This window comes from Geotrypetes seraphini, chromosome 12 (assembly GCF_902459505.1).
Source record: "Geotrypetes seraphini chromosome 12, aGeoSer1.1, whole genome shotgun sequence".
Lineage (NCBI taxonomy): Eukaryota > Metazoa > Chordata > Amphibia > Gymnophiona > Dermophiidae > Geotrypetes > Geotrypetes seraphini.
This window is the reverse complement of record NC_047095.1, coordinates 111,390,508-111,409,991: the sequence shown is the minus strand read 5'-3', so window position 1 is coordinate 111,409,991 and position 19,484 is coordinate 111,390,508. Positions and strand designations below refer to the sequence as shown.

Genomic DNA, 19,484 nt, shown 5'->3' with positions numbered 1-19,484 from the left:
GAGGGGTCTGCAAAGTGATGGACTGAACACCTAGACATGGCACCTAAATAATGGGGTACCTTACAGGGCACGGCTGTGAACGTCACAAAAAGGGTGCCATGTCTTCTCCTCACTACAGCTCCCTTATAGGTCATGGTGAGCCCCCCAAACCACCTCCAGAATCCCCTAGACCCACTTATCTACCACCCTAATAGCCCTTATGGCTGCAGAAGCCACTTATATGCCAGTAAAAAAGGGTTTTGAGGGTGTATAGGGGAGTTCACATATTTCAATATCAATGCAGTGATTACAGGGACTTATGGGCATGGGTCCTCCTCTCCATGAGTCCCTAACCCACCCTCAAGACGACTTAAGCCGCCTCTGTGCTGGACGACTAGGCTTTCCTATGCCAGGCTGCCAGGTGATGATGCCAGGAGGCTGAATTTTAAAGGTGTGAGTAATATTTTTATGGGGGTGAGGGGTCAGTGATCACTGGGGTAGTGTGTGGGGGGTCTTTTTTATGTGTTTGCAGTGCTTATCTGGTGACCTTAGGTGGTTTTTTGTGACTTAGACCATGATTTACATGGTCTAAGTCACAACGTCCAAGTTCTGTCGATCCTGTGCTGTATAACTTTCTGTTATACATGCTGTACAACTAACTCTAAGCCGGCCCACGTCCTGCCCAACTCCCACCCTCGACACTCCTCCTGAAACACCCCATTTAGCTTTGGTCGTTCAGCGGCACTATGAAGGCCTAGGTCGTTTAGAAATACGTCCAAAACCCGTTTTTATTATTGGCACTTGGACGTATTTGGACAATGTTTGTCCAAGTGCTGACTTAGGCCGGTTTTTGGACGTTTTTCTCTTTCGATTATGAGTCCCATAGTATTCCGGTTAAATTGCCGTTTTGGCATTTTGTGATATATAAGTGGGTTTTGCGTTGCAATTTGAGCACTTGGTCTCTAAAAGGTTTGCCATCACTGCCCTACCGTTTCAGGGTTGCTCTCCTGGCTAGGGAAAAAAAGCTATTGAATTTCTCTCTGCTCCTATTGATCACTGAATGATGCCAACGAAATACCCCTTCCCTGGGTACTTTTGTGTTTTGCTCACCCTAGGCCGGGGGTGTCCAACCTGTGGCCCCGTGAAGTATTTTGTGCGGTCCCGGTCGAAGGCGATGCTGTGTTTTCCTCTGCTGCCCCCGGGTGTTTACCGTCTTGCCGGCTCCCTCCTCTGTCTCGCTGCAGCGTTTCTGTGGCCCCAGAAACATTTTTTTTGGCCAATGCGGCCCAGGGAAGCCAAAAGGTTGGACACCCCTGCCCTAGGCCTACTTACTAAACCATGTAATTCTATAAAAATTACACGCAATTTTGGTCACATATCTGAATGTCATATGCAATTTAATTGAATAAAAAGCTAATTAGCATCAATAATTGGCGTTTTAACACGCAATTATTGGTGATAATTAGAATCAATTACAGGTTACGTGCGTAAATTTAAGTGCAGGATTTAGGTCTAAATTTTACATGTGAGTCAAACAGGGGGTGTAGAAATGGGCAGGTCATGGAAGGGTCATGAGTGGATTGGGGGCATTACTTTAAGTTAAGCATATAATTATAGAATAAGGGCATCTGCACCTAAATTTAATCACGTTTCTCAGGCATAAGTGCTATTCTATAAACCATGCCTAACTTTAAGTGCAGTTTATAGAATAGCACTTTTTTTGCACCAGTATTTTAGGTGCAATCTGTAGAATTCAGTCTCAAAAAAACAGTTAATGCCCTCCCTAAACAATTAGCCCACATTATGGCCCTTACTCTATAATGGTGCCTAAAAGTTAGGCACTGAGTATTGTGGCGCTTAAGCGTGATTCTAGAAAAGCTAGGCGCAGTTTATAGAATCGTGCTTAGTGGCTCCTAAAGTGGGCTTAGTCGACAATTTTGCATGAGGTTAAACTCTTTATAGTTTAAAAAACTTTCCTTTAACAATTAAAAAGAAAGATATATAAACTATAAAGAGTTTTACCTTATGCAAAATTGTCATTTCTTTAATAAGACATTAACTATTTTTTTTGTGGCCCTCCAAGTACTCTATTTTTTCTGCAGCACTCACATTTAAAGTTTAATATCTTTTCTTTCTCAAAACTGGCACATTTCAATCACTAAATTGAAAATAAAATCATTTTCCTACCTTTGTTTGGTAATTTCATCAGTCTCTGGTTGCACTTTATTCTTCTGACTGTGCATCCAATATTTCTTCCCTTCTTTCAGCCTCCTGTATGCTTCCTCTCCTCCAGACCTCATTCCCTCCCCCAACTTTTTCTTTCTTTCTCCATGTCTGTCTTTCTCTGATTCCGTGTCCCAATTTTTGCTTTGTTTCTGGCTCCCTGTCCTCCCCCCCTTCTTTCTTTCTTCCTTCCTGCCCTCCCCCATGCCACCACCGCCGGGGAATAGGCTGCTGCTGCTGCTGCTGCTGCCGCCATCGGGAACAGGCCGAGATCTCCATGCTTCTCTTCTTCATGGGGCCGACCAACTCTCGCCGTCGCCCGACGTCAATTCTAACGTCGGAAAGGACGTTCTGGGCAGCCAGGCAGCGATTGGCTAGCCAGAACGTCCTCTCGACGTCAGAATTGACGTCAGGCGGCGAGAGAAGCAGGTAGATCAAAGAGCACAGTGCCGGCCTGTTCCCCGATGGCAGCGGTGAGAAGGGAAGGGAAGCAGGTTGGGCACCACTGCTCTAGACGAGCCGCACTCTAGGGAGAACAGTGGAGGGTGGCCAGCTGTGCGGACCACCCCCACCCCTTGGTATGCCACTGGAGCAGCAGCGTGTCTGGCCAGCTCGTTCCATTCAAAGCCGTGGGTGGCGGCTCCTTGCAAGATCCGCGCCTGCGTCTGAAGCCTCTCTGATGTTGTGATGTCAGAGAGGCTTCCGATGCAGGAGTGGATAGCGCAAGGAGCTGCCAACCCGCGGCTTTGAACGGAACGAACCGGCCAGACACGCTGCTGCTCCAGAAGGAAGAGAATGATCCAGTCCAGACTGCGGGCCACAAATAAAACCTGGAGAGCCACATGCGGCCCATGGGCCTGCTTATTTGAGACCGCTGGTATAGACATAACATGCAGACATAAAATACTGACTTAGTGGGCATACGGTGGATTTAATTTTGGAACATTCAGTGTAGATATCACTTGGAGGTAAGATAGCTTTCTTAGGAAGTGGGTGCATGTTTGGTGTCGGAGAATGTAGCAGTAATTCAGGTACTAATGGACTGACCACATAGACATCCTGAAAGAGCAATGGGACAGCTTGGAGGGTACTGCTGTGAACTTCACATAAAGGGTGCCAGCTATATATCTCACCATAACTTCCTTATAATTTAGGGTGAGCCCCCCAAACTCCCAAAACCTACTATACCTAACTGTGTACCACCCCAATATGGCTATAGGTTTCACCTATAGGGCAGTATAGTAGGGTATGGGTGGGCTCACACATTCTACCAGAAATGTAGTGATTAGAGTGGCTTATAGGCCTGGGTCCTCCTCTCTATGGGGGCCAGACAGCAATCATGCTTTGCTCAGGGAGGGGGGGAACAGAAGGGGGGCACGGAGAAGGCAGGCATAGCACAACAGGGGTCCCAGGGGGAGAGGGAAAGAGGAATGACAGACAGACAGGGGGCCAGAAAGACAGACAGAAAGGAAGACAGACAGACAGTGGCCAAGAAGAGATAGACAAAGAAAAAAAGATAGACAGACAGACAGCGTCCAAGGAGAGAGAGACAAGGAAAAAAAGACAGCGGTCAAGGAGAGAGAGAGAGAAAGAAAGAAAGAAAGACAGACACACACATCTATTCTAGCACCGTTAATATAACATGCTTAAAGACTAGTGTCATGATAATTTCACAATTTTAAAAACAAAAAACTTTAGATCTGAAAAAGTATGTGAAGAGCAGCAACATGAGATCTTCTGATGTTGCTTCTGTGCTCTATCATCCTTGTTTTAACCTTCCTTATTGTTTTCCTCGCACACAGTAAGGTGCAAGGACATGTTATGATATAAATAACCCCTTCAGTGTCACAAGTAGAACTATGTCACTGCTTGCCCTGTATCGGTAGCATGGAATATTGCAACTCCTTGGGTTTTGACCAGGTACTAATGACCTGGATTGGCCACTGTGAGAACGGGCTACTGGGCTTGATGGACCATTGGTCTAACCCAGTAAGGCTATTCTTAAGTTCTTACGATATACTTTATCTGTCCCGGGATGAATGAACTCAGTGATGGTTACAGAAGATGTACACACAGAGCACGAGCTGCAGGGAAAGTAGCCTGATAATTGGAGTATTGTTTATATGTAAAGGAAGGGCAGATGGTGCAATAATTTATTTGATGTTTCTGGAATGGTGTGTGGGCAACTGTGAATTTTTTTTATCTTTGAAACAATAATGCCCTTCTAAAATATACCAATGTTTTCTTGATAGTTTTTGAACGTCCCTTGAAAAATGAGAAAATCTTAAACTAGTTCAAGTTAAATTTATTTAATATACCGCAAATATAGAACCAGGGTTAAAATCTAAGCGGTTTACAAACTCATATAAAAAGGAGGGTTACGAAACAAACTAATACCAATACAAGGACAAAAACAACTGACATCAAATAAGAACACGAGGAGAGAAAGAGAGGTTAATTACAATAAAATCTGAGGTGTGGAAAAGGGAAAAGGATAAAACATCAGGCTAGGGAGTAAAAGGAATCCCTAGTTATCTTGTTTATTTTATTTTTAATCTGCTCTGTTGGATTCTGAATAAAATGCCTGTGAGAAGGAGTAGGCTAAGGGGGGAAATTCTTTAAGAGGCACCTAAAGATAGGCACATAACTTAATTAGAAAAATTGGCTTCAATCATGTTTTGAAAATGCTTTTTCAAGGATCTCCCTGCAAACAATTAGGTAACCGTTATTAAAATCTTAATTTACTCACTTTTATTCTTTTAATGTACAGTTGATCCGGTGGGTTTACATGCCGAGGTAGAGTGGACCACACTGATCTAATTCCTTTCCAATAGGATGTGGGGCAGGAGCTGTCACTTTAAAATTTCCATGTTTAAACGGTCGAAAGAACGCTACCACCATCTTACTCTGAATAGTGAGGGAGAGTCGGATGACAAAAGCGGCACTGGTAGGTAATAATGTGTTGCCCATTTTGTCAGCTTAATTTATCTTTAGGCTTCATCGTAGGGTGAGATACATTAAAATAATAAAATGAGTAAGTTAATCTTTTGATAACGGTTACCTAATTGTTTGCAGGGGGGATCCTTGAAATAATAATAATAATAACAGTTTATATACCGCAATACCGTTAAGTTCTATGCGGTTTACAATAGATTAAGTGAGGTACAAATTGATTGAATTTAAGAGGAGAGAAGAGGAGAGTTAATAGGACCAGAAATGCGTTGTTGAGGAGAAAGAGATTAATAGGACAGAGGAATCACTATGGAGGAGAAAGAAGATGAGTGGGTCAGTTGTCTAGATACTTTAGGAACAGTTGAGTTTTTAGACGTTTTCTGAATTCCTCATAAGTAGTGGGCGAAAGCAGTTGATCTGGGTCTTTACCCCACAATGCTGCTTGATGTGAAAGAAGGTGTTCATGGTGTTTTTTCAGTTTACAACCTCTAACTGGGGGGGAAATGAAGTAGGAATGAGAGCTTCTCTTGTGTCTGTTGGCAGAGAAGGAGAACAGGTCAGTTATGTATTTAGGGGCAAGTCCGTTTAGCGCTTTAAAGCAGAAGCAGGCGAATTTAAACTTTATGCGTGCTTCCATCGGTAGCCAATGTAACTGCCGGTAGTAGGGTGATACATGATCGAATTTCTTTAGTCCGTAGATTAGTCTGACCGTTGCATTTTGCATTAGTTGTACACATTGCATATTTTTTTGGGAAATGGCTAAGTAGGTGATGTTACAGTAGTCAAGTTGACTTAGTACGAGGGATTGGACCAGGGTTCTGAATGCCGACGTATCGAAATAAGCCTTAATGGATCTGAGTTTCCAGAGAGTGAAGAAACCCTTTCTGATTAAGGAGTCCACCTGGTCTTTCATGGTTAGGCATTGGTCTAGAGTTACGCCTAGTATCTTTATGGTGGGCTGGATGGGGTGATTAAGTTCATTGATGCATAGGGGTGTTTTGGTGTCAAACGGATGTGGTGAAGCAATGAAGAATTTTTTTTTTTCTGAATTAAGTTTGAGCTTGAAGTTTGTCATCCATTGCTCCATCATGTTTATGGCTTCTGAAGCCTTGGGAATAGCTTCCGAGATAGAGTCAGCAAATGGGATTATAAGCGTGAAGTCATCTGCATAACTGAATAGTTTTATCCCCAGCTGAGTTAATTGGAAAAGCACTTGCAAAACATGTCAGATCCAATGTCTCTCAGGTCGTAAATTAAGGATAAGAAACGAAGTCATAATTGAGAAAAGTACATAGTTACTACTAAATTAACCTGAATTAAGCTCTATCCTAAGTAAGACACTAATGGATAAGGGGCATTTTAAGAATAAAGAATAAATAAATTATATTAAAGGCTGCTAGAAAAGTGTGTATATGCGGTGGAGGTGGTGTAATTGAGGCCTGCAATAGATTTAGAGACATATTATGTTAAGCTGCAATGAGAACATTAACCCCCTGTTTTACTAAGGTGCGGTATAAAAGAATAAAGTTATTATTATTATTATTATTATTATTAACCGTTAATGCATCCATAGACTAACATGCACACGTTAGCATTTAGCGCGTGGTTAGCATGCGTGTATATTTAGCACGCGCTAAAACACATAGCGCACCTTAGTATAAAAGGAGCCCTTAAACTCGGAATTCTTTTTGGTAAAGTTGCTGATATCTATATAATTTCTGAGTAATAATAATTCTTAAAGTTGACCATCTAAGGAAGAACGGACATTAAGAACGGCAGCTGTTCTGTATCTTGTATTCTGCTTTCTTCAAAATAAGATTCAGGGCTCCTTTTGCTAAGGTGCGCTAGCGTTTTTAGTGCACGCAGGAAATTACCGCGTGCTACGCTTCAAGAACTAACGCCAGCTCAATGCTGGGGTTAAGGTCTAGCGCGCACGGCAATGCAGCGCACGCTATTCCGCGCGTTAAAGCCCTAGCGCACTTTCGTAAAAGGAGCCCTCAATGTGGATTACAGAAAAGCGATCTTTAGCTGACAACTATGGGCGATTCAAATCAAGTGTGAACGCCCACAAGCCATAAAATCCATGGAGCGATAGGACCAAGGTTTTACTGGCATAGGAAGTAGCTGCAAGAAGCTGACAATGAAGGATCGTGCTCCTCACAGACTCAGTAGACATGATGGAGATCAATCAAAAACCTTTATTGTAGAAAGTCATATATAAGGGTACCCGACACAGCTGTGTTTCATCCCACAGGACTGCTTCAGAGGCAATATAAATAATGGTTAACATAAATAAACATTGGCTAGCGCAAATATAATACATAAAATAACTAAAAAAAACCCCATATCTAACATACCCCCTCTTCTACAAAGCCGTGTGGCAACAGCCCCGAGGCTCTTTAAATCTCAATGGGTTTCGGGGCTGTTGCCGCGTGGCAGCCGCTAGCGGGGCTTTGTAGAAGAGGGCGATAGTATAACGTAGGAGCTTGCGCATTTTGAAAGAACCTAAAATTCTGACATCAGGCAAAATGTTTTTGAAGAAGGGCACTGCAATTTTAAATCGTTGTTCTAGAGATCTAATGATTCGACACTTCTCCCTCCGTATTCACGGTTTCAGCAATTGCGGTTTCGATTATTCACGATTTTTAGCTTGCTGGCTCCTCCCCCCAAATTATGTCAGCTTGCATAGAGAAATCGCTGATTCCAAGTGTTTACAGAGAAAATTGCTGATTCCCAGCACTTTCTTCGCCATGTTTTGCCTCTCCTTCAGGAACAGGCCAGGTCTCCCACCGTGTTAATCGTGGTTTCACCATATCCACGATGATTTTTAATAGAAAACAGCGAATAACATATGAAAAAGTTATTCATGGTTTTTCTGTATTCGCAGGTCTGTAATCCCCTATCACAGCGAATACAGAGGGAGAAGTGTATTGATAGAGACAACAGTGGCCATAGAAGGGGACTTATGATCTAAGATAAATGTAATGGAGACAGAATTGAAGGATAAACTGAGACAGGATGGGTTTGATAAATTTATATTAGACTTACAAAAAAATATGGATACATTTTGAGAATTGTTAAAGTGAGTAAAGATTAAAAATTTATACCGAGATGAAAAAGATTACCAGTTAAATCGTGTATACATCTGTAATAAAAGGGAACAAGTGATAATGCAGGATAAGAAAAAGGTAGAATTTGAAAGCTCCTCAGGCGAATCTGAAGGAATGAGTGATGATCCAAGTGGTAACTCCTCAGAAAAAAAACAGAGGTGAAAACAACCTTAAAGAAGGAGGGGGTGAAACCCAGAGGAAGGATGACAGTCTCAGAGAGGATGAGAAAAAAGTCTGGGATAACCACCAGAGTATGGGTACAACAGAAACCATAATTAATTTGTCATCAGTTATGTTGACACATCATCAGCAACAAATATTAAATCTTGGATTGAACTTTGTGTTAGCAGAACTCCCAGATTTTTTAAACTAAAAATTGCATTTTTAAAATTTATTAGAAAATTGCAATTGAAGTTATATATGTTTTGAGAATTCATCATCAGTGGATATATCCATTTGTAAGCCTTATATCATGCTGGATACCACCTGGGGTCATTAATCTGGGGATATCTACCTTTCGAGATCTGGTATTAGCAGATTTAGATACATTTGAACAATTACCATCTAATCACAGAAGTCAGAGAAATGTCAATAAAGAACAATATGAATCCTTATGACAATTGGTTAATAATCACCAATTGATGATTACGAAGACTGATAAAGGCGGAGCTACAGTTGTTCAAGAAAGATGTAATTATGAGATGGAAGAAAAAGAGAACTAGGGGATATCAAAGCATATAAGAAATGTGAAATGGATCCGACCTTTAAATTAATGCGATTACTGAATGGATGAATAGTTTCTACAAACAAGGAATGCTTACTAGTAAAGAATGTCAATATTTAGTGGAAAAATATCCCTAAATACCTAGAATATATTTTGTTCCTAAGGTTCAGAAATCTGAGCAAAATCTACCAGGGTGACCTATTGTGAACAGCAGACAATTGGTATTGGAACCGTTGTCAAAATTTGTGGATTCATTCCTCCAATAAGAAACAATAAAGGTAAAATCTTATTTAGAACATAAGAATAGCCTTACTGGGTCAGACCAATGGTCCATGAAGCCCAGTAGCCCATTCTCACGGTGGCCAATCCAGGTCACTAGTACCTGGCCAAAACCCAAGGAGTAGCAATATTCCATTCTACCGATTCGGGGCAAGCAGTGGCTTCACCCATGTCTTTCTCAAAAACAGACTACAGACTTTTCCTCCAGGAACCTGTCCAAACCTTTCTTAAAACCAGCTACGTTATCCACTCTTACCACATCCTCTGGCAATGCATTTCAGAGCATAACTATCCTCTGAGTGAAAAAAAAATTCCTTCTATTGGTTTTAAAAATATTTCCCTGTAACTTCATCGAGTGTCCCCTAGTCTTTGTAATTTTTGACGGAGTGAAAAATCAATGCACTCAGGATTTTGTAGACTTCAATCGTATCTTTCCTCAGCCGTCTCTTTTCCAAGGTGAAGAGCCCTAACCATTTTAGTCTTTCCTCATATGAGAGGAGTTTCATCCCCTTTACCATCTTAGTTGCTCTTCTTTGAACCTTTTCTAGCGCCATTATATATTTCTTGAGATAAGGAGACCAGAATTGAATGCAATACTCCAGATGAGGTCACACCATGGAGCAATACAGGGGCATTCTAACATTCTTAGTCTTGTTAACCATTCCTTTTTTTAATAATTTGAAAGATTCTTCCCATTATTTATGATTATTGGATCAAAATAAAGGCTCTATGCACAATATCTGGTTGGTATCATTAGACATGGTTTCCCTGTACACTCAGATTCCACAAGATGGAGCATTGCAAGTGATTAGAGAAGTTTTGGAGAGGAGAGATACTGGACAGCGAATATCTACCAAATTTTTAATATGTTTGGCAGAATGGTTGATTTGTGATAATTATTTTTGTATCAGTAAATAAAGTGGGGGCCATGGGAGCCACTTTAGCCTCATCAGTGGCAACTCTTTATGTGGATAAATTTGAACAGACTAATGTTTACCCTTCTCCATTTTTTCAGTTTATTTCTCTTTGATGCAGGTTTCTGGATGACATCTTTCTATTGAAGGGATCTGAAAATGGACTTAAAGAATTTATTAATTGGATGAATGGAAGAGATCCTCATTTGCAATTTATTACTTACAATAGGAAGCAATTGGATTTTCTTGATATACGAACTTATAAATTAAATAAATGTTTCTCCACCACTTTCCCCCCCTCTTTTGCAAAGGCGCGCTAAGCGTCTTAGTGCACGCTGATTTATAGTCTATGGACGCGTTATTGTTTAGCGTGTGCTAAATCAGTTAGCGCGCATTAAGACGCTTAGCGCGCCTTTGTAAAAGGACCCCTTTGTCTAGAAAATCAGTTGAACGGAACACGCTGAAATTCAATCTTTCTATCGCTCAATTTTTGAAGATTAAACGATTTTGCACTTCGTTGGAACAATTTAAGCGACAAGCATATGAACGCATCGTTGTTTCACAAAGAGAGCTCTTTATTTATTCTCATATAACCTATTTTTGAGGATTATCTGATATGGACTCCTGATGAAGGCATGTAAGCCGAAACACAGTTTGTGTTGAGTCCTATGCATGAATTATATTAATAAAGAGCTTTCAAGTATGAGTTTATCTTGTCACTCTTCATTGTGCCTATTTTTTGTTTCCCACTTTTTTTTTTTTACTTCCCTTTTAAAATATGCCCTTTATATTCATTAAAGGCATATTTTTAGATTCTATTTAAAACTGAAGCCAATTTTGTGCTTGCCGTTTTAACTGTGATTTTTTTATGATCATAATTGTTGCAATTAAAATCATAAATATGTTAGGATAGCTGTGGCTTTTTGGAATATGCTTTTATTATTGAATGAATTCTATTTTTAGAAGTGCATGTTTTCGTTTAGCTGTTGTTAGTGCTAATTAAGTTTGATGTGGCTGACTTGTAGTCACGTGACCTAGCCAAAGCGTTAAACTAGCTTTCCTGGCCAGGCAAGGTATAATTATATGTGTTTAGAGACTCCTTTGATGTTTGAATGCTCTGGTAAGTTATTTCTCCTTCTCTTTGATTCCTATGAGATAAAAAATTTTTTTTCAAACCCTTCTTTTTTTTCTTTGGTTATCAGATATAAAACCTTTTCAAAACAGCCACTGACATATAGTATGTTGGCAATACTACACCTTAGGTTTTTATCTTTAGGGAAGTGAAAGACTTATTCCTTGCAGGTATGTAATAACACCTTGATTAACAGGTGTTTTGTCAAAACTAAAAATGCTTTTCTCAGGGGTCTTAATGGGTCTTTAGCTGTCTTATATATATATATATAATAAAATGATATAAAAGTCACACGTGATGCCAGCCAACCGTGGAAGATTTTGTGCGTGTGCTGCATGATTGCAGCCTTTTAACTACTTGGATTTTTTTGTGACTTTTATATAGATTTTTAAATATATTTATAAGATAGCCAATGACCATTAAGACCCCCGAGGAAGGCATTTTTAGTTTTGCCAAAGCACAGTCCATTTCGGGTCACTTGTAATTTTATATATTATTTGTTTTTTTAATGTGGGTCACTTGTGACTTTATATATCCTTTGTGGATCGCTTTTATGTTTTTTGGATGCTTATTAAACTACCAACTGGTACATCTGATCCTGTTCCACAATTTTTGCTGTTTTTCTATTTAATTTCTCTTGTGCAACCCTTTAGCACTTATTTGCATTTTGTTGTTTTATCTTGAAGGTGTGCAACACCACCATTATTAGCTTTAAGATATAAAACGACTAAAAAGTGGCCTAAATAGGTACTTGGATGATCAAAAAGCCTGATCGTCCAAGTACCCATAACCAAAGCTGGTTTTAGATAAATCTAAAACCAGCTTAGGCCTTTCCCCTGCCTCTAAACGCATAGAGTGAAAAGAGGCGTTTTTAGAGGAGGGGAAAGGGCGGGTGGGAGGTGAGCCGACCTAGGCGTACAGCAGGTATAACCAAAAGTTTAGGCAGGTTGCCTAGTTGGCATTTATACGTTTTGACTTAGACCAAGTCAGCACAGGTATAAATGCCGAAAAAGGGGCCGCTGAGCTGATCGCAGCTGCCGTGATGAGCTCAGCAGGCCCTGCAACCTGCCCACCCCCCATCACAACCATCGCGGCAGGAGAGATGGCTCATCTCTCCTGCCGTGATGGTGATCGCCCACCCCCCTGAACCACAGCACTTCGGGGTGAGGATTGCGGCAGGGAATGGATCGATTTTTCACTCCGTCAAAAATTACAAAAACTAGGGGGCACTCGATGAAGTTACAGGGAAATACTTTTAAAACCAATTGGAGGAAAATTTTTTCACTCGGAGAATAGTTAAGCTCTGGAACGCATTGCCAGAGGATGTGGTAAGAGTGGATAGCGTAGCTGGTTTTAAGAAAGTTTGGACAAGTTCCTGGAGGAAAAGTCCTTAGTCTGTTATTGAGAAATACACAGGGGAAGCCATTGCTTGTCCTGGATCGGTAGCATGAAATGTTGCTAAACCTTGGCCAGGTACTAGTGACCTAGATTGGCCACCGAGAAGAATGGGCTGCTGAGATTGATGGCCCGTTGGCTGCATAGGCTGAAGGTGGGAAGGGAGGGAAAGAGAGGCTGTTAAGGGGTGGGGAGGGCAGCCCAGCCCACCTTGGGCTCAAGCCCGCCCAAATTTGGCAGTCTGGTCCTCGAGAGCCTTATTTCATTCGGGTTTTCAGGATTTCCCCAACGAATTTGCATGAGATCTATTTGCATGCACTGCTTTCAATGCATATTCATTGGGGAAATCCTGAAAACCCGACTGGAGGACCGGAGGACCCTACCCCTGGGTGTCAGTCTTAGAAAATTGTCCTCTCTTTGTATTACTTGACTAGCAACACACGCAACCTTGTCAGGCGAATGGAAAAAGCAGAGAAAACCAAACCTCCCCCCAAAAAACTCTATGGAGTGATGATGTTCCTAAATGGACTTTATTTGAAAGTGTCAAAGTTCAAAGGTACACTGAAATCATCCACATGAAATAATTCCATCCACATAAAAATAAATCATCCACATAAGAGCCTTAAAGGACCTAGTCCACTAGGGATACAGGACCTAACACGGTCCGCATTTCGACAAAGTCTTCTTCAGGGGTCCCTATAAAGGTGAATATGTGGGAAACAATTGCAAATGCAAGCAGTGTCTCACTTCCGGCTCACCACACAATTGTTTCCCACGTATTCACCTTTATAGGACCCCCAGGGGCCCCCGAAGAAGACTTTTTATCGAAACGCGGACCATGTTGGGTCCTGTATCCCTAGCGGACAAGGTCCTTTAAGGCTTTTATGTGTCCCACGTATTCACCTTTAGAGGACCCCCAGGGACCCCTGAAGAAGACTTTTTGTCGAAACGCGGACCGTGTTGGGTCCTGTATCCCTAGCAGACTAGGTCCTTTAAGGCTCTTATGTGTTTGATTTATTCTTATGTGGATGGAATTATTTTATGTGGATGATTTCAGTGTACCTTTGGAACTTTGACACTTTCAAATAAAGTCCATTTAGGAACATCGTCACTCCAGAGTTTTTTTTTTGTTTTCTCTGGATTTTCTTCTTTGTGGATATTTCGGGGGTCAATTCCTTTTGTTTTTTTGAATGGAAAAAGCAAACAGCTGCTGGAGAATCCCTCAGGAAGAAGTCGCGCGGGAAGGAGCCGCGCGCCAACGAGAGCGCCGAAGCGAAATCCTCTCGCGCGCCTCCTCTCCTCAGACGCCGCTAAACGGGAAACGAAAGCGAAAACGAAACTGGCCCTCTCGGCAAGCCATGGCCGGCGAGCCGGGCGGCCCCTCGGAGCTGCGGGACGAGACGACGTGCCCCATCTGCCTCGACTACTTCGTGGAGCCGGTGCTGACCGAGTGCGGCCACAGCTTCTGCCGCCCCTGCCTCGCCCGCTGCTGGCGGGGCTCGCGCGCCCATTTCCCCTGCCCCCAGTGCAGGGTTCCGACCGAGGGGAGGAGCCTCAGGCCCAACCGACCGCTGGCCAACGTCACCGAAATAGCCAAGCGCCTCGCGGCCTGCGCGGGGAAGCGGTGCCGGGCGCACCAGGAGGGCCTGAAGCTCTTCTGCCAGGAAGACCGGGCGCTGGTCTGTGTCGTTTGCGGCCGCTCCGGGGAGCACAGAGCTCACACGCTCACTCCTGTAGAGGAGGCGGGGCAGGGATACAAGGTGGGGTTGGTAAGAGGGATTTTTAGGGAACCCTGAGTTCATTCTAGATGAGGGGGGGGGGGGGGGTTTTCAGGATTTCCCCCAATGAATATGCATGAGATCTATTTGCATGCACTGCTTTCAATGCATATTCATTGGGGGAAATCCTGAAAATCCGACTGGATTTCGGCCCTTGAGGAAGGACTTTGACACCCCTGGGCTAGTATGAAGTAAAACTTGGACTGTTTCCTCTAAGCCAGGGGTCTCAAAGTCCCTCCTTGAGGGCCGCCATCCAGTCGGGTTTTCATGATTTCCCCCAATGAATATGCATGAGATCTATTTGCATGCACTGCTTTCAATGCATATTCATTGGGGAAATCCTGAAAACCCGACTGGATTGCGGCCCTCGAGGAAGGACTTTGACACCCCTGGCCGCTAGTTTGAAGTAAAACTTGGACTGTTTCCTCTAAGCCAGGGGTGCCAAAGTCCCTCCTTGAGAGCTGCAATCCAGTCAAGTTTTCAGGATTTCCCCCAATGAATATGCCTGCTTTCATTGCATGCTAATAGATCTCATGCATATTCATTGGGGGAAATCCTGAAAACCCGACTGGATTGCGGCCCTTGAGGAAGGACTTTGACACCCCTGGGCTAGTATGAAGTAAAACTTGGACTGTTTCCTCTAAGCCAGGGGTCTCAAAGTCCCTCCTTGAGGGCTGCCATCCAGTCGGGTTTTCAGGATTTCCCCCAATGAATATGCATGAGATCTATTTGCATGCACTGCTTTCAATGCATATTCATTGGGGAAATCCTGAAAACCCGACTGGATTGCGGCCCTTGAGGAAGGACTTTGACACCCCTGGCCGCTAGTTTGAAGTAAAACTTGGACTGTTTCCTCTAAGCCAGGGGTGCCAAAGTCCCTCCTTGAGAGCTGCAATCCAGTCGAGTTTTCAGGATTTCCCCCAATGAATATGCCTGCTTTCATTGTATGCTAATAGATCTCATGCATATTCATTGGGGGAAATCCTGAAAACCCGACTGGATTGCGGCCCTCGAGGAAGGACTTTGACACCCCTGGGCTACTTTGAAGTAAAACTTGGACTGTTTCCTCTAAGCCAGGGGTGCCAAAGTCCCTCCTTGAGAGCTGCAATCCAGTTGAGTTTTCATGATTTCCCCCAATGAATATGCCTGCTTTCATTGTATGCTAATAGATCTCATGCATATTCATTGGGGGAAATCCTGAAAACCCGACTGGATTGCGGCCCTTGAGGAAGGACTTTGACACCCCTGGGCTAGTATGAAGTAAAACTCGGACTGTTTCCTCTAAGCCAGGGGTCTCAAAGTCCCTCCTTGAGGGCTGCCATCCAGTTGGGTTTTCAGGATTTCCCCCAATGAATATGCATGAGATCTATTTGCATGCACTGCTTTCAATGCATATTCATTGGGGAAATCCTGAAAACCCGACTGGATTGCGGCCCTCGAGGAAGGACTTTGACACCCCTGGGCTACTTTGAAGTAAAACTTGGACTGTTTCCTCTAAGCCAGGGGTGCCAAAGTCCCTCCATGAGGGCCGCAATCCAATCGGGTTTTCAGGATTTCCCCCAATGAATATGCATGAGATCTATTTGCATGCACTGCTTTTCATTGTATGCTAATAGATCTCATGCATATTCATTGGGGAAATCCTGAAAACCTGACTGGATTCGGCCCTCGAGGAGGGACTTTGAGACTCCTGGTCTAGATATATTTCTTGTTCTTGTGTTTTTTTTTAATATTCTTTATTCATTTTTAAACTTTCAACAAGTGTAACATAATACAATCATATACACTTTAATATCACTTACTAATCCAGGAAAAATTAATACATATCAAATATCCTCCCTCCATTATAAATATCAGTAACACTTTAACAAAAGATATCATTAAAATAAACCCACCCTCCCCCCCACCCTGTACTTTAATAAACAAAAAGGGGAAAAATAAATTATTACTTATAATCAATGCATACAATGTTTTGTTAATGGCTCCCAAACATCATTAAACGTCCTTGCTGAATGGCCATTCTTTCCATTTAAAAAATATAGCACAATCCATTCCACCAAAAACTAAGTCTATCATAATTTTTCCAATTTCTCGTAATATGTTGAATGGCAACTCCTGTCATTATGAGTAAAAGTTTATTTATTTCTTGTTACTAAAATCGCTCTTGTTCCATCTTGATCCTGAGTGGAGGATTTGAGTTAAAAATTTAAGTAAACGTTATGGGCTCCTTTTACGAAGCCATGTTAGCGGTTTAACGCGTGCTAATTTGCCGGCTGTGCTAGCCGTTACCACCTCCTCTTGAGCAGGCGGTAGTTTTTCGGCTAGCGCAGGTGGTTAGCGCTCGCTAAAAAGTTGTGTACGATAAAGCCGCTAATGTGGTTTCGTAAAAGGAGCCCTATGTTATGGATTCAATTCTGATTAGTATGGTTATGTACTACTGATTTTATATTCTTCATTTAATTTGATTAATACGGTTATGTATTTTTGACTTAAATTTTACTTTCTGTACAAGTTTATGCTTGATAAATAATTATAAAATGATAAATTTTAAAAAACCCCAACAAATGGTTTTTTTTTTCTCCAATCTTAGACTACACTTCCCCCTCCCCATTCGCGGTTTCCGCACTCGTGATTTCACATTTTTTGGGGAGGGAGGGGGGAAAAAACCCAAACCCATATTTTTGCCTCCCCCCGGCATCCCGGCCTTACCTGGTGGTCTAGCGGGCTTTCGGGGCAGGAGCGATCTTGCTTCGCTCTTGCCCCATGTAGATCGCCAATAGGAAATGGCTGTGGGGAGTTCCCGTCGTAGTCTCAAGAGACTACGGGAACTCCCCGCAGCCATTTCCTATTGGCGATCTGCACGGGGCAGGAGCGTAGGAAGATCGCTCCTGCCCCGAAAGCCCTCTAGACCACCAGGGAAGGCCCGGAAGGCGGGAGGGAGGCGAGGGTGGGTCAGAGCCGGATATTCGCAGTATTTCCCTATTCACGGTCCGGCTCTGCCCCTATCCCCTGCGAATAACGAGGGAGATGTGTATTGCTCTCATAGAGGAAGAATACTCTGCAAGAATGCAAGGATGGTGTCATTGCAGTGGGTACTGACTGGGATCACAAATCTTAACACTATTCTATAGAGGAGGCTGTGCAGAAATATAAGATTTGCATCATTGGTGACGACAAAAGCGCGCGGACAACTCAGCGCAAGACAATTGCGCGAAATGACACTTGAGCGCAAGGACAATTGGCGCGCATGACAAATAACAGAACTTACTGAATGTTACACACCTCTAGTAGGTGGCCTGGTTGTATTAGCAGAAAAAAAACAGGTGAAAGCCCCACAGCAAAACATAAAGACCAGGAGGGGAGAGAGGAGGGATGAAGCAGGTTGGTTAGCTTGGATTAGAGGAATAGACACAAGGGCATAGGAAGAAGGCACTAGGGGCAACAGACCACAATACTGCAAACACAATATAGACCTTGCGCGACAAAGCCCTGCGTGCTATTGTCTTGCGCTACAAGGACTTAAGTGCATCTGACCGCGCCCGTTTGTCTGTGCGCAAATGACTATGAACCGTATCATTAGATTGCAAACCAGATCGTATTTGGCCAGCCTGTCCAATTTTAATCACTAGAAGCTGACCCGATCTATAGATTCCTTCACTGCTGCTGCTCTTCCCTTTTCTTTGCATATGACTTTTATTTGAAGAGGTAAAAAGGTGGGGTTATAGTGGGACAAAACTGGTTCTGGAACACCCCTCAGAAATTATAATTACTGCGCATCAGAATTATATTTTTGTATTTTAAGAAATTTTTTAAACATATGTTGCAAAAGTACCCAATCAGTACACATGTTCATTGTAAAGATATATGCCACATTATAAGGTATGTAAGTATTATTTACTTAAAGATGATCACATGTCACATAGTGCAGACCAAGATGGAAAAATTACACCCACTCTGACACTTTTACCTATGAAGTGCTGAGTCAGGGAGGAAATGCAAGTTTTGGCTGTGGATGATTAGGAGGTAACAGTTGACCATTGTGAGAGGGAGTTATTACTCAGATATAGTGGGGTCAGTATTCAGCTGGCAGTAGTCAACATTTTTCAAAATCCTGTCTGCCACGGGCTACATTACAAACAGATATTCAGGCCTCGATGATCTAAACAGCGAACAGAATGCTAGGAATGATAAAGAAAGGGATCACGAACAGATCGGAGAGGGTTATCATGCCGCTGTACCGGGCCATGGTGCGCTCTCACCTGGAGTACTGCGTCCAGCACTGGTCGCCGTACATGAAGAAGGACACGGTACTACTCGAAAGGGTCCAGAGAAGAGCGACTAAGATGGATAAGGGGCTGGAGGACTTGCCGTACAGCGAGAGATTAGAGAAACTGGGCCTCTTCTCCCTTGAAAAGAGGAGACTGAGAGGGGACTTGATCGAAACATTCAAAATAATGAAGGGAATAGACTTAGTAGATAAGGACAGGTTGTTCACCCTCTCCAAGGTAGGGAGAACGAGAGGGCACTCAAGGGAATAGATTCCATACAAACGTAAGGAAGTTCTTCTTCACCCAGAGAGTGGTAGAGAACTGGAACGCTCTTCAGGAGGTTGTTATAGGGGAAAACACCCTCCAGGGATTCAAGACAAGGTTGGACAAGTTACTGCTAAACTGGAATGCACACAGGTAAGGCTAGTCTCAGTTAGGGCACTGGTCTTTGAACTAAGGCCCACTGTGGGAGCGGACTGCTGGGCATGATGGACCACTGGTCTGACCCAGCAGCGGCAATTTTTTTTTTTTTTTTTTATTCAAAATTTTTTTAAAAACATTATTATTTGTACATAATAATAAAGAAAGGAATTTACAACAGAAAAAAATTAAAGAAAATTATTTTAAACCCAATGGTTATCATAAGATTCCTCAAGTCCACATAACTGAGAGATAGCAAACAAATATTACTTAAGTAACAAACTCAAAAATAAACATGATCCAAAGATCA

At 42.6% G+C, this 19,484-nt stretch overlaps 1 protein-coding gene across 2 annotated transcripts in view; it reads left to right on the top strand.

Annotated features, from left to right (window-relative positions):
* Positions 1–14,029: 14,029 nt before the first annotated feature.
* Positions 14,030–19,484, top strand: part of LOC117346408 (E3 ubiquitin-protein ligase TRIM39-like) — a 66,242-nt gene continuing 60,787 nt past the window's right edge. For both annotated transcript variants that reach the window (XM_033915915.1, XM_033915914.1), the window contains exon 1: positions 14,030–14,468. In XM_033915915.1, coding sequence (XP_033771806.1) covers positions 14,067–14,468 — 402 coding nt within the window. In that variant the 5' untranslated portion in view covers positions 14,030–14,066. The remainder of the gene's footprint in view (positions 14,469–19,484) is intronic.